The 13,783-nt window shown below is 28.4% G+C and overlaps 1 protein-coding gene across 4 annotated transcripts; it reads left to right on the top strand.

Annotated features, from left to right (window-relative positions):
• Positions 1-1,251: 1,251 nt before the first annotated feature.
• On the top strand, positions 1,252-6,278 carry LOC103499101 (protein indeterminate-domain 5, chloroplastic). Of its 4 annotated transcripts, none has more exons than XR_001763937.2 (5): positions 1,252-1,835; positions 1,937-2,333; positions 2,884-4,216; positions 5,479-5,648; positions 5,930-6,278. XR_001763937.2 is itself a non-coding variant. In XM_008461994.3 (4 exons), exons 1-3 carry the CDS (start codon positions 1,661-1,663, stop codon positions 4,166-4,168), a joined length of 1,857 nt encoding a protein of 618 aa, XP_008460216.1. In that variant the 5' UTR covers positions 1,253-1,660; the 3' UTR covers positions 4,169-4,216; positions 5,930-6,278. The 4 variants fall into 4 exon arrangements, 2 of the variants coding, with proteins under 2 accessions (XP_008460216.1, XP_050947362.1); XR_001763936.2 differs by having other exon boundaries at positions 5,479-5,653; XM_008461994.3 differs by lacking the exon at positions 5,479-5,648 and having other exon boundaries at positions 1,253-1,835.
• The last annotated feature ends 7,505 nt before the right edge of the window (positions 6,279-13,783 follow it).

Below are 13,783 nucleotides of genomic sequence, written 5' to 3'. Positions count from 1 at the left end.
GAAACGTACAAACCAAAAGACAAACCAAAATCCAAAATCTAAAGGGAAAAAACATTTCTCTAAAATAAACAGTTATGAAATAAATATAAATAAGAACAAGTAGTTTTCATGTATTTACTTTTGAAGATAAAGTGATTTTGAGAAAAACTAAGTGTTTGACAACTATTTTCAATAGTTTCTAAAACTACTTAAATGATAAGAAGAATTTAAATAAAAATAACTTTTTGTAAAAAACATTTCTTTTCTCGTATCAATTCAAATTGATAATAACATATTAGATATTATATTAAATTTATTTTCACGATTAGTTTAAACTTTTGAGTTGATTGATGTTTAAGATGATTAGGACCTATTAAAATGTTTTTTTTTTCTTCGATCAATATTAATTTTTACTTGTTTCTGAGTTAATATTAATTGATAAATAAATTGAAGAATAATTTAATTCAAAACGAGTATTTTTTTTTTTTTTGAGGGTGTTTGTTTGAAAAAAAGAAAGAAGAAAAGAAGAAAAAAAGAAAAAGAAAAAAGAATAGAGGTGAATATATATGATATGCGTGTAGGGGAAAAAGGCCCACAAAGGCAGGGTGACGCAGAAAGGTTGTCCAGAAGTGTGTAACAAGATACGAAATATGAGATAGAAAGAGAGAGAGATGTTCATGCTGCCCTCCCTCACGCACCCTTATTCTGTCCTTTTTCGCCTCTCCATTGGGTCCACCGACCTCTCTCTCTCCTCCATTAATTTCTAATTTCTACTTTTTTTCATTCCCTAATTTCTTTTTTTACTTTTAAATCTCTCCTTCACTACTACTTCACACTAATCAAATTCACACCCATTCTATATTTCAACTTACTTTACCCAGTTGGTTATTATATTATTCTATGTCTTAAAATACAAATTATAATTATCTGTATTAATTTAATAACTTTTTTACTCTTTTAATATTAAACATGGTAACAAAATGAGATTTTAAATAACAACGTTGCAGTCCACTGTAATTACTATTATAACTTGAGTTCAAACATAACCCTTTATTTATTTATTTTTCTATTTTGTATATGTGCTTCTGTATGTGCATGACACCAAATCAAAGAACAACCGCATAGACTAACATCACTTATACTCTCAACTCTTTTTTATTTTATAAAAAACAAAAAAAAGAATTATTATTATTATTATTATTATTTTCAATAAAAAAAAAAAAAAAGAAATTGTGAGAGAGATGAGGAGAGAGAGGGTAAAACTAAAAGGCATCTAATGGGTTCAAGGATGGAGTTGATTCCTCCATCTTTCTTCTCAACAACATCCATTTCTATCTCAATCTCAATCACCTTCTCCCTTCTCCCTCTCCCTCTCCCTCTCCTTCTCCTTCTCCACTCCATAATCCCAACTTTTTATTATTCTAATTTATTCCCTCAATACCCTAAAACCTATTAGGTTTTCCTTTGTTTTCTTTTTAACAAAAACCTTTTTGTTCAAATTAAAATCTCCTTCTCGTTGAAATTTATTTTGTTTGTTTGGATGAAGAACCAAATAAAAACCCCTGTATTTGGATTTGCATGTTCCTAGAAACAATTCAGTTTCATTTTCCCTCAATTTCAGAACAGAACACAAGAACAAGAACAAGACAAACAAGAAGCAAACTTTATAGAGATTCCAAACATGGCTGCATCTTCTTCCTCAGTTCCACTTTTTGGAGTTCGAGAAGAAGGTCAGATGAGAGGTCAGCAGCCACCGCAACCACAACCGCCGCCGCCGTCAGCTCCCTCTAATTCATCCACTGCTCTTCCAACTCCTCCTCCCCAGAAGAAAAAGAGAAACCAACCAGGAACTCCAAGCAAGTATTTCTAAATTTTAATTTCAAAAAAATTTAATTTAAATAAAGAAAAAAGATATAGAAATTTATTATTGTTTGTGTATGTTATATAATTTTTGCAGATCCAGATGCAGAAGTGATAGCGTTAAGTCCAAAGACATTAATGGCAACAAACAGATTCATATGTGAAGTATGCAACAAAGGGTTTCAAAGAGAGCAAAATCTACAACTACATAGAAGAGGACATAATTTACCATGGAAATTAAAGCAGAAAAGCACAAAAGAACCAAAAAGAAAAGTGTATTTATGCCCAGAACCAACATGCGTTCACCATGACCCGTCAAGAGCACTTGGGGATTTAACAGGTATCAAGAAACACTACTCACGAAAGCACGGAGAAAAGAAGTGGAAGTGCGATAAATGCTCTAAACGTTACGCCGTTCAATCCGACTGGAAAGCACATTCCAAAACCTGTGGCACTAGAGAATATCGTTGCGATTGTGGCACTCTCTTCTCCAGGTCCCTTACTTGATTACTTTTCCTTTCCTTCTCCAAGTGATTTTCAAATGCTTAAAATCAATTTCTGATTTATGATTAAACGTCTGTTTTAATTTAATTTGAATCCATTTTCATTTCCTTCTAATAACTTTTGGTTTAATTTTTGAGTTCTGAATTATCTATATATATATAGATATATTTTGGTTTTTATTTAGTTATTTCATGTGTGTTCTTGAATGTAAACCATATGATGATTTTAAAATCCGTGAACCCTTGTGAATGGACCCACGAAAATTTGAATTATTTTTGTAGTTGGTAACATTATTATTCCTTTTTTTTTTTCTTTGCGAAAATCTATTACCCTTTGGAATATATCATTATATGGGTGGTAGCACCTGTTTCAAAATTTTTGTCTTTTCAAAAGTTCCTCTATCATCTCTTTTATTCTTTACCAATTTCTAAACAATCAACAACCCTTCTACTAAATTTTTGTTTTTGTTCTTTTTAACCAAGGAATTCGCAGGTGACCTGAATATCTCAACTGTTTATTTTATTTTATTTCATTTTGCAGAAGGGACAGTTTCATTACACATAGAGCGTTTTGTGATGCATTGGCACAAGAAAGTGCAAGACACCCTCCAAATTTGGGGACAGCCATTGGAAGCCATTTATATGGAGGTAATAGCAATGTGGGTTTGACGTTATCACAAGTCCCTCAACTCTCTTCTCTTCAAGACCATTCCAACATCACCCAATCACCGCACGACGTCCTTCGTCTTGGCGGCGGTCGAACCGGGCAATTCACTCATCTCCTCCCTCCTTCTATTGGCTCTTCCTTCCGACCCCCACCGCAACAAGCAATGCCATCATCCAATGCGGCCTTCTTCGGCCTGTCGGACCAAACTAACCAAAATAGCTTCCATGAAGATCATCATCAAAGCCAATCCCAGCAAGGGTTGTTCGGAAACAAGCCTTTTCATGGGCTAATGCAATTCCCTTCTGATATCCAAACCCATGCAAATAACAACAGCAATTCTGCTTCAAATCTCTTCAATTTGAGCTTCATTTCAAATCCCACTGGTGATAATACTTCCAATATGAACAATAACAATGACACCAACACTAACAATAGCAACAGCAGTAGCAACAACAACAACAATCTTCCATCCTCTTTGTTAAACCAATTCAACGGAACGAACAATGGCAACAACGACGGTCCTGCGTCTAACATTTTTGCTGTTAACATAATGGGAGATCAAATCAATTCAGCTGCAGTCCCCTCGCTCTACAGCAACACCGCCCCGGGAGGATGTAGTAGCGGTACAAGCGGAGGAGGAGCAATCCCACATATGTCCGCAACAGCACTGCTACAAAAAGCAGCACAATTAGGCTCAACAACGTCAAGTAGCAATACTACAGCGACATTGCTACGCACATTTGGAAGCTCCTCGACCTCAAGCGGAAAGGCATCAGATAGAACGCTCTTCCCACCAAGTTATGGCGGAGTAGTATTCAGTGAAAACGAGAGTAATCTCCAAGACCTGATGAACTCATTCGCAAACGCGAGCTCAGGGAGCGGGATGTTCGGGTCGTTTGGGGTGGAAAGCTTAGAGGATCCAACGAAGTTACAACAGAATTTAAGCACAGTGAGTATGGGAGGTGGGACAGATAGGTTAACAAGAGACTTCTTAGGGGTGGGACAAATCGTAAGAAGTATGAGCGGAGGTGGTGGCGGTGGCGGTTATTCACAGAGAGAACACAAACAAGGGGGGCAAGGGATAGTTATGGAGGGTAATGAGAGCAATACGGCGCCGTCAAGCAATGCGTTTGGTGGTGGAAATGGAAACTACCAGTGAAGAAAAGAGAAGAAGGAAGAGAAGAAAAAAAAGTACAGACAGAAACAGGTACGTACGTCAAAATTATTTATTTTATTTAATTATTAATTAGGGACTAATTAAAATTACTATTAAAAAGAAAAAGAAAAAGAAAAAGAAAAAGAAAAATGAAGTGGTAAAGTAACGTGGAGGGCATTGGTAATTGTGTGTATAAAAATGGGTTTCAGTATATTTCAGTACTGTTACTGCCTTGCAGTCGTGGGGATTTGAATTTGGAATTATTATTTGGTAAAATTGTAAAATGATTATTATTAAAATTTTATGAGAATTTGAAAAAGCTAAGCGAGAGGAAAAAAAAGGAAAGAAATGGGTGTGGCACGTTGTGTTTGCATGAAGACAGTGAAGGGCATGCAGTACATTTAGGGTTTTTTGTTTCTTTCGTTGTCGCTTTTGTTCTCTTTATGTCGTTACGTCTTTATACTACACAACACTTACTCTGCCAGAGTCACGAGTTCCATTTTTTTTTCCCCTCTTTTTATTTTTTTGAGAATAAACGTGCAAGGTTTTAAATCTTGGTTTCCAAGGAAATCTTAATTCTTTTTTGGCAAATTGATAAAATTGGTTGCAATTATCCCTCTCAAATCTATAAATGTGTTTAAATTCTATTTATAATATTTATAGAAATTAGACTTATAAATGTTGTTGAATTTTTACCCTTCCTAACGTTTCTACAATCATATTAGTTGTGTTACTTTGGAGTTCTATTTTTATATATTTATATAAGTTGGAGGGTTCAATATCTAAAATTGAAAGTTTGAGAGAAAAATCATAACTACTAGCTAGATGTTGTTATTTTTGCTCTTTGCTTTTTTTTTTTATTATTATTATTATTATTATTATTTTTGCTAAGGTTTATGGCAGCAGAGAATGAAAATTTAGAATATATTATTTAAACTAAAAAAAATGTGTTTTTCTTTATTATTGATTTGTTATATTCTTTTTCCTAGCTTTTATGTGTCATAATGAAAATGTTGATTTTTTTTTTTTTTAATGTTAATGTGGTGTCGAAATCTTGTGGGCACATGGAAACTCTATAGAAACGTTTGTATGTTGGTGAGAATATAACCTTGTTTATATTAATCATTTAATTAGTCTAATTTTTATTTTAGTCTAGCTTGTCTGCTTATTGCCTCTTTTTTATTTTTTAACAATATCTAAATTTTGGTTTAGGGATTTTGAATTCTGAAGAAAACTATTAGCTAGCGAAATTCAAATATGATTTTAGCTTAAAACATGAGTTCAATCTCTAATTCAATATGATTTTGATACAGAATTTTATATATTTATTTATCTATTATGGGTATCAAACTCAACGGAATTCAAATAGACATCCGATCGAAAATTAGAATCTGACTCAAGAATGAAAAATTCAACAAACACCATTTTAATGGACATGTTTGAGAATTCCAAATTGAAGTGAGGAAGAGATTTTACAATCTTGGTAAGGTATATGGTTATTCTAGCTTTTTCAACATTAATTGATTTTGAAATTTTTAGATAAAATTTATTGTTTATATATAAATATTAATTAGAATAAGGATTTAAAGAATTAGTTAATAATTTGTTACGACATTCCATTTTATGAAATATTATATGAATTCGTTTTTTTATTAATGTGTTCAAATTGATAAAAACATATTTGTATTATATGTTTAAATGCTTATTATATTGATTATATGTTGTTTATAGAGATGTGTAACCTTTTATGTTTGTTTTGTTCAGATTTTTCAAATGCAACAAATATCAATGCCTGCCAACTTCAATCGGTGATAAAAAAAAAAAAAAACAATATCAGGTAGTTTTTTTTTCTTTTTCCTTGTAATTTTACCATGAGAGGAAGGACAACCAGATAGAGATAGTTTTTTTTTTTTTTTTTGATCTTTTTCAACTAAGATGTATTAATTCCATATCTTTTCTGGGCGACCAATGAGCTTTTTTCTTTTTTCTTTTTTCTTTTTTCTTCTTTTATAATTAATTTTTAGTCTATCTAGCTAGACTAGGCTAAAATATCCTCTTCTTATAGTTCCATAGACATTTGCAAAGTCAATGATCCATTTCTTGATTACTCTTATTTCATCTCTTCATTTTGTTGCTTAGCAATAGTGAAAAGAGAAGAATTTAAAGCTTTGATTAATTCTTTACATTGAACTATTTTATGTTAGTTAGGTTATTTTTATGTAGTGTGTCAATGTCATGGTCTTTTTCTCAAAGCTAATGAATGTGGAGAAATTTGAATCTTTTATTAACTCTTTATATTAATTAAACTTTGTTTATGGTAGGCTATTTATGTTTTTAAAAAATGAAATGTTGTGCTTTTACTAATTATATTTGTGATATCTTGAGTGAGAGCAGGGTTTAGTTGTTATTTGATGGAGTAGGTTGAGTTGTCCTCAACTTTACAAGCATGCTTGTATTATAAAGTTTGAATTTATTTGCTAATTAATTTGAGATAATTTTTTTGTTTTGATATATTAAGTTATATGTTTGATGAATACATGATAAAATATCAATCAGAGGTGAATTTAGATTTTTTTTTAATTGTAAAAAATATAAATCAGCATGGTTGAATGTGAAGCAAAAATTAGAGTCTAGAATGTTATTATGTTAAATTCTTATGTAATAATATATGGTTTTGTTATTAATGATTGTTATTGTTATTGTTATTAGAAAGATAAGTAGCTAGTGATCAAATCATATGGGAAGTTTGAACTTAGGAGGATAGAAAATTTTATGACTAGACATTATTTATGGGTTGTGAATGTCATGTGCTTAAATTTTAAATAATTTTTATATATAAATATTTAACACAAGACATTATTTATGGGTTGTGAATGTCATGTGCTTAAATGTCGTGATTATGGCAGCTTATTTGACAAAATAAACGTCAAATTCTATTATAATATATTTTGATGTGTAATTACTTTCGAAATATTCCATAGTTAATTTTAATGTCAAATTCTAGTTTTATATTTTCTCAACTTCATTACGTTACTAGTTTCTTTTTCAAGAAAGAAAATATCTTAGAAGTATCCTGCTTAAATTATATATATATATATATATATATATATATATATAATCAAAGTAATTAATTAAATGGTTCCATAACAAAGCCTTTTATAAAGATTTGAAAATTGAATCCAAACTTAGTAAAACGAGTGGATATATATATATATATAGCGTAAATTTATAGTGTTGGGTCATTAACAAAATTGCTTTAAAAAAATCAAAAAATAAAAATAAAAATACTTAAGTAGTTCTCGGTCATCACATATCTTTGTCCATCCCACCAAATTATACAATCATAGTTTTTCATGTGGTAAATTTTATTTTTTTTATTTTTTAAAAATGTTTTAATGTTTTTTTACATGAATGAGGAGAGGAAATGAAGCCGAATGATGGAAGATGCCCGAAATACATCCAAATATTACCTTTATTTAAAAGTTATTTGAAGAAAATGTTTAAAATATCGATATTGACCGAAATATCAGACTTAATTTTACAAATATATCGACTAACTATTGGAATCGAATAAATAGACATGCCTATTATTTATGTTAAATTTATATTAGGATCATTTTTGCACTTATTTTTTTGTATTTGGTGAATTTTCTTTTACAATATAATAGAAATATTGTTTCATTCTTGTGATTGATACTTAACCGATGAAACCCTAGAAATATTAATGAAAATATTTGCCATTGTGCATGAACATTTAGTAGCAGGGAGAGGAACCAAAATATTGAAATTTAAGAAAATACTTCTTTTGTAAGTGCTCTTTCTAAAAGCAGTTTAAAGTGTGTTTAAAGAAGCTAAGGTTTTAGAGTATAAATAAGTTCTGGTTAAATTTACTTTTCACTACTTCAAAAACTATTTATTGTTGTGTTAGTATAAACAAGTTCGGGTTAAATTTACTTTTTACAACTTCAAAACTACTTATTACTGTAAAAACAATCCACCAAAATTTATCTCTTTTAACTTCTTCATTTACCTTTTCACTTTCCATGCAAAGATTGCAAATAGAATTCCTTTCACTATACCCTCTCGAATTACACTTTCTCTCACTTTTATTACATTTTTTTTTACTTGTAAGTGTTTGCATTTTAGTTAAATTCAGTTATGTTTTTAATTATTTTAATTCACATTTTATATTGTGTAAATAATTTAGGAGTATATATTAATATTATTGAAAAGTGTAATTGTTAATGAGGTCAAAAGATTACTAAAATATTAAAACCAAATACAAACTATTTTTATTACTAACACCCTACCAATAACCATTTTAGTTTTTACTTTTTGAAAAGTAAAACTATTTTACTCAGTTTAGAATTCTTAACCAATTTTTTTTATTAAAAACTTTGATTGTTTCTTTAAACATTGGTAGAAACTAGAAAGCAAAGTAATAAATAAATAAAAGTGAAAAAGTTTAATTTTCAAAAGTAAAGGAAAAAAAAAAACTAAACGATTAGGTTTTAAAAGTAATAAATAGTTTTAATTCGAAATATTGATTATGAAAATTTTACCCATTGCTCAAATAATTTCATTTGACAGTTTACGATCAAGCAACCAAGACCAAATATATACAAATAAAGTAAATTAGTTCAGCTTGATGCCTTAATAAGATCATAAATAATGAGTTTTAAAAAGCTGCTTTTGAGTTACAATCACAAAAGTTTTGAAAGAAAACATGACACCCTTGTTTAGCAAAGTATCACATTAAGTCTATTCTCATCGTCCACTCCAATGCTCTACGAGAACCTTGATCTTAGGTTCCAAAGCACAAAGCGAAGGCATAACACAATACTACACTTCATTTCTGAGAACTACATATGTTGGTGTCAACCACTTGTCACAACCTTAATTTCCTCCCCTGATCAAATTAAATAAAGATATACTTCTCCTAACTACTAATATCCTGTAAGTCTACCCAAATATGATATTGATCTTTGTTGAACATCTCCTCCACCTAACTCGATAAAATTTATATTGAATGGCTTTCAAAACTTTGCTTTTAGAACCACACAAAATACTTCAACATTTCGACATAAAATCACTTATATATACCACACGTGGATCTATCCATTCCCTAACCAATGTGAGACTTTTATTTTCTCACAAAATCTCTATGCTATTTCTTAGATTTATATCTATTTTCACTAAATTCCCTGCTAAACCAACTTAAAATTACAAATAAAAGCATCATTCACCAAGTTTCTATTAATTTAGCAAAAAAAAAAAAAAAAAAACACATAATTCAAATGAAAGAAGTCGGAAAATAGAGGAATATGAAACGGTGAAAAATCACTCATATTAGTAAAAAATAAGATTGCTAATATCCTTCTGATTAAAATATATTTTTTTCTAATATTATGCTAATGCGAATATTTAATTAAACAAATCTAATTGATGTATAAATATTATGCACTAGAAAAAAAGATTAACTAGAAAGTTTGAGTTGTAATATTCTAGAACAAAGACTGGAATTTCAGTTTTCTTTTCGAAAATATAAAATTATATATAACTTGAAAATTACTATATATTTTGTGTATTATGAGGTTGCCAAATATGGAGTTTTTTTTCTAAAATATGAAATGAAAAAAAAAATAATAATAATAAATTGTCTGTAAAATGGGCCCCAAGTTTGTGCTTATTTGTTTATACTATCTTTTAAAACGCCTACACATGCAAAACATTGTAACTGATATATTTTTATTCTTTGTTTACTTTATCATATATATTTTTTAAACAAAAACAAATACAAAAATTAGAATTTCAATTTTTGTTTTCTTAATATAGTTTTCAAATTAAGAAAAATATAATTAAAACGATCATATCATTGGAATTCCTATTCATTCACATCCAATTTGAAATGAAAAATCATTTCAATCATTGTAAAAGATAAATTATTTACTTGAAAAAACTATTTGAAAATGTCAAGACCAATGTTTTCACTATTTCTTTTCATGGCTCAAAAGTGAAATATTATTTTCCCAAATCTCCTAAAATTACGTGTTTAATCATTTTTACTCAAATCACTTTCAGGTAATTACTTACATTGTAAAATTTATATGTATATTGTGCACTTCAGTAGGTAACTTCTTTTTTATATATATATTAAAAAAATCGCTTAAATTTAGCAAATTGGAATTTTTTTTTTGTTTTTTTTTTATAAAAAGTTAATTCACAAAATTGATTTGGGTTAGAATTTATTTTCTATAATTTTAAAAATAATAAATTTTAAAAATTAGAATTGAGTTCTTATATTTAGATAAAATGTTCATAATAAATTTTATGGTTTGATAAAACCTTTCATAGATATTAAAAGAATTTTATAGGAACAAAATTTTAAGATTAAAAAGTATTTTAAAGTTTGATGTGTTCAATTTAATGTAAAGAAACCAATGAGAAAAATACACCAACGGTCATTATTAGGGAAAACTTAAGAATTGGAAAATTATATAAATAAAAAATAGTTTTTCTAAATAATTTCCTAATAACGTATTAATGCCCCATCAATATTTCAGGAGTCCAATAATTACATCACGCCTTGAGCCTACATTTTCACTAAATTACGCTCGAATTATCATTAAATCACTCGTTCACCAAAGAAAAGTTCAAAATATTGTATAAAAGCTTAAATATATGGAATATTTTTCGAAATCATACTATTTTAATATTATTTTAAATCATCCAAAATTTAAACAAATTTAATATTATTTCATGTAATAGAAAAAATTATAATGAATAAATGAAAAAAATGGTAAGAAAAGTGTATATACAATTAAGAAGGAAGAAAAATTGGTTGAAAAGCCGTAATTGACGAAAGAAAGAGAAAGTAGCGATAAAAGGAATAATAAAAGTAGTGTAGAGAAGAAGAAATCCAAGTTAGGAAAAAAGAAAAAAGAAATTAAGTTTTCCCCTTAATTCGATGCATGGGAAAAAGAAGTGAAAGATATGACAATATTATAAATTTCTTTTTATAAGGAAAATCCGAAAAGCAATTCCCCATAATTAAATTCCTTTCCATCTTAGAATAAATATTCGTAGTAACGCACCAATCTGTCCACATATGTTTAAGCAGCAATAAATTATGCCCAAACAAAAACACAGTAAGAATATAGAATAATTCCTAAACCAATTAATTTACTCTTTCTTTCTTTGTTTGTTTTTTTTTTTTTTTTTTTATAGATAAAATAAAATAAAATAAAATAATTGGGTCTGCATTTCAGTATATTATGTAGTCAGTACAAGTATGAGGGTTAGGTATTAGGTTGTCCAGTCACCCCTCAAAATATTAAAAAAAAATATTATATTTATATATGTATACATTTCTCATTGTATTTCTGTGTCTTTGGCAATTGGACAAATAAATAATTATGGAGTTAAATTTAATAATATTAGGGGATTTGTCTTTGCTGTTGGAATGTAGTATACACGTGAAGATTCTCATGCACTGGCCCATCGTCCTTTCTTTATTTTTCTACAAATGTTTAATATTTTTTCTTTTTCTAAATATGTTTTTATTGTTTACAATAATATACAATTTTCTTTTTATATTAATATATTGGGATATGGACATGTATGTATTTTCAAAACGATTAATTATTTATTTGTTATTATTATTTTTTAACAGAGTGGTTGCCGATGGATATTTCCCAAAATAAAGGATTTATGTGATGAATGGATAGGTTAAAATATTACTTTGTTTTAATTTGCAGGTTGTTCCATTTTAATTCTTACATTTTAGTTTATTCTATAAGTTTGTTATTTTTAGCCATTTAAATCAAATTCAGATATTATATTTCATTTCATCAAAATAATAGTTACTATTTATCAAATTTTCATAATAATTTACTTGAAGCGACTAAATTTATAATTTAGTAATTGTGTTGGATTGAAATTTGATATTTAAAAATATAAAATTAAAATTGAACAAATTTTATAATAAAAAATAAACATACTATTTCAAGGAACCATCATTAATGGGCCAAATCAACCAATTAGTAAATAAAGACATTAAACTTCCTAAATGACGAGTTTATAGTCTAAGAGGACATGTCTAAGATTTAATGTTGTATGGGTTCTCTCAACCCTTATGAATTAAATATTGTAGTGCTTTTAGAGGAATTGTCTTTTAAGAATAGTCAAAGTGCACGTTAATTGGTTTGACCAAAACTACAAATATATAAAAGAGAAAAGGTATTTTAATGACAAAGAATATTAGTTAAGTAAGGCTTCATAGTTTGGTTTTGTGAAATGGATGGCTTATTGGTTTGGCTATGGGTTTTGTAATTGTAATGGGAAGGGTAACATTTTTATGGTTTGAGATAATTTGAAACTTTGTTTTTATTTTCATTTTGACGAAACTTATTATAGCAATTTCGTATCTTCCTAATATGTTCCCTTCTCTTCACATTTCTCTTGTGAATGTTTCATTTTTGGGAAATCAATACACCAATTTGGAATTTCGTTTCAAAATAAGACTTTACTAATTTTGTTTTTCATTTTCTTTTTATTTCTTTGTATATTGGCCTACCCTTTTTTCCTAATGTTCAATTTGTTTTAGGAAAAAGCAAGATTTTTTCTCTTTTTAAATACTTTCTTTGCTTTGCTTGTGTTTTGAACTTTTAAATTTGTTTCAACTCAATCTTTCAACTTTAAAATGTATCTAATCCGTCATTGAATTGTAAAAATGTATGTAATAGGTTGTTTAATGATCTGGTCTTAAACGTTAAGTTTTCTATTCTGTACATCATCGGTTTTTAAAGAAGATTGAACAATTTAAAAACTTATTAGGCTGAATTTTAAAAGTATCAGAAGTATATTATATACAAAGTTAAAAGTTTAAGGATTTATTTGATATTTTAAAAGCTTTAACGACTTAATAGATATTTAATGATTAAAGGCCTACAAGACTCTTCTAAATCAAACTAATTTTCTACCACCTAAATCGAAGAGAGGGGGATTGGAGTAGAAATTGTTGGTAAGAAAGTAAATTCCGTGAAACAAAGAGAAATTTGTAAAAAGTCAATGTCAAACGAATCTAGCTTTGGTTGTACCGATTTCTCTCACATCCAATAAATTTACTCATTGAGCTATCATTATCTATTTATTTCACTACAAGAAATGACATTTTTAGTGACTCACTCAAATGTTACTAAAAAACTCGTCGTTAGAAGTATTAGCGATGCAATTGTCATTTGTTGCCAAGATTGTCGTTGGGTCCGCTAGCTAAAAGTTTTAGTGACATAACAATTGTCCGCTGCAGAAGATGTACTTTTAGAGACATTTGCATGTTACTAAATGCTTATTTTTAGTAACATATGCTTTGTCATTATTGACTTTTTATAGTGATGTAGTGCACTCATCACTAAAAGTGATGTTCTAGTGACAATTTGTGACCATTACAAAGCTTTGCAATGACATATTGAAGTCAATATTTAATGCCACTAAAAATTACTATTGTTTTTTTTAATTTAGAAAACCAATGTTTTTGTAACGTTATTGAAAGCGTAGGTAAAAGTATTTTATTAAATAAAAAATAATATTTAATTTACTATATAAACTTTTTTATAAAAT

The sequence above is a fragment of the Cucumis melo genome, chromosome 10 (genome assembly GCF_025177605.1).
Source record: "Cucumis melo cultivar AY chromosome 10, USDA_Cmelo_AY_1.0, whole genome shotgun sequence".
In the NCBI taxonomy this organism is placed as follows: Eukaryota; Viridiplantae; Streptophyta; class Magnoliopsida; order Cucurbitales; family Cucurbitaceae; genus Cucumis; species Cucumis melo.
The sequence above is the reverse complement of the archived record's forward strand: the minus strand, read 5'-3'. Positions and strand labels throughout refer to the sequence as shown.

What these genes read in the sequence shown, in the direction of transcription:
- LOC103499101 (XM_008461994.3), top strand. Translation starts at nt 1,661, where the DNA reads ATGGCTGCATCTTCTTCCTCAGTTCCACTTTTTGGAGTTCGAGAAGAA. An exon ending in AAACCAACCAGGAACTCCAA is followed by an intron (nt 1,836 to 1,936) that starts GCAAGTATTTCT and finishes TAATTTTTGCAG; the next exon opens with ATCCAGATGCAGAAGTGATA. An exon ending in TGTGGCACTCTCTTCTCCAG is followed by an intron (nt 2,334 to 2,883) that starts GTCCCTTACTTG and finishes TTCATTTTGCAG; the next exon opens with AAGGGACAGTTTCATTACAC.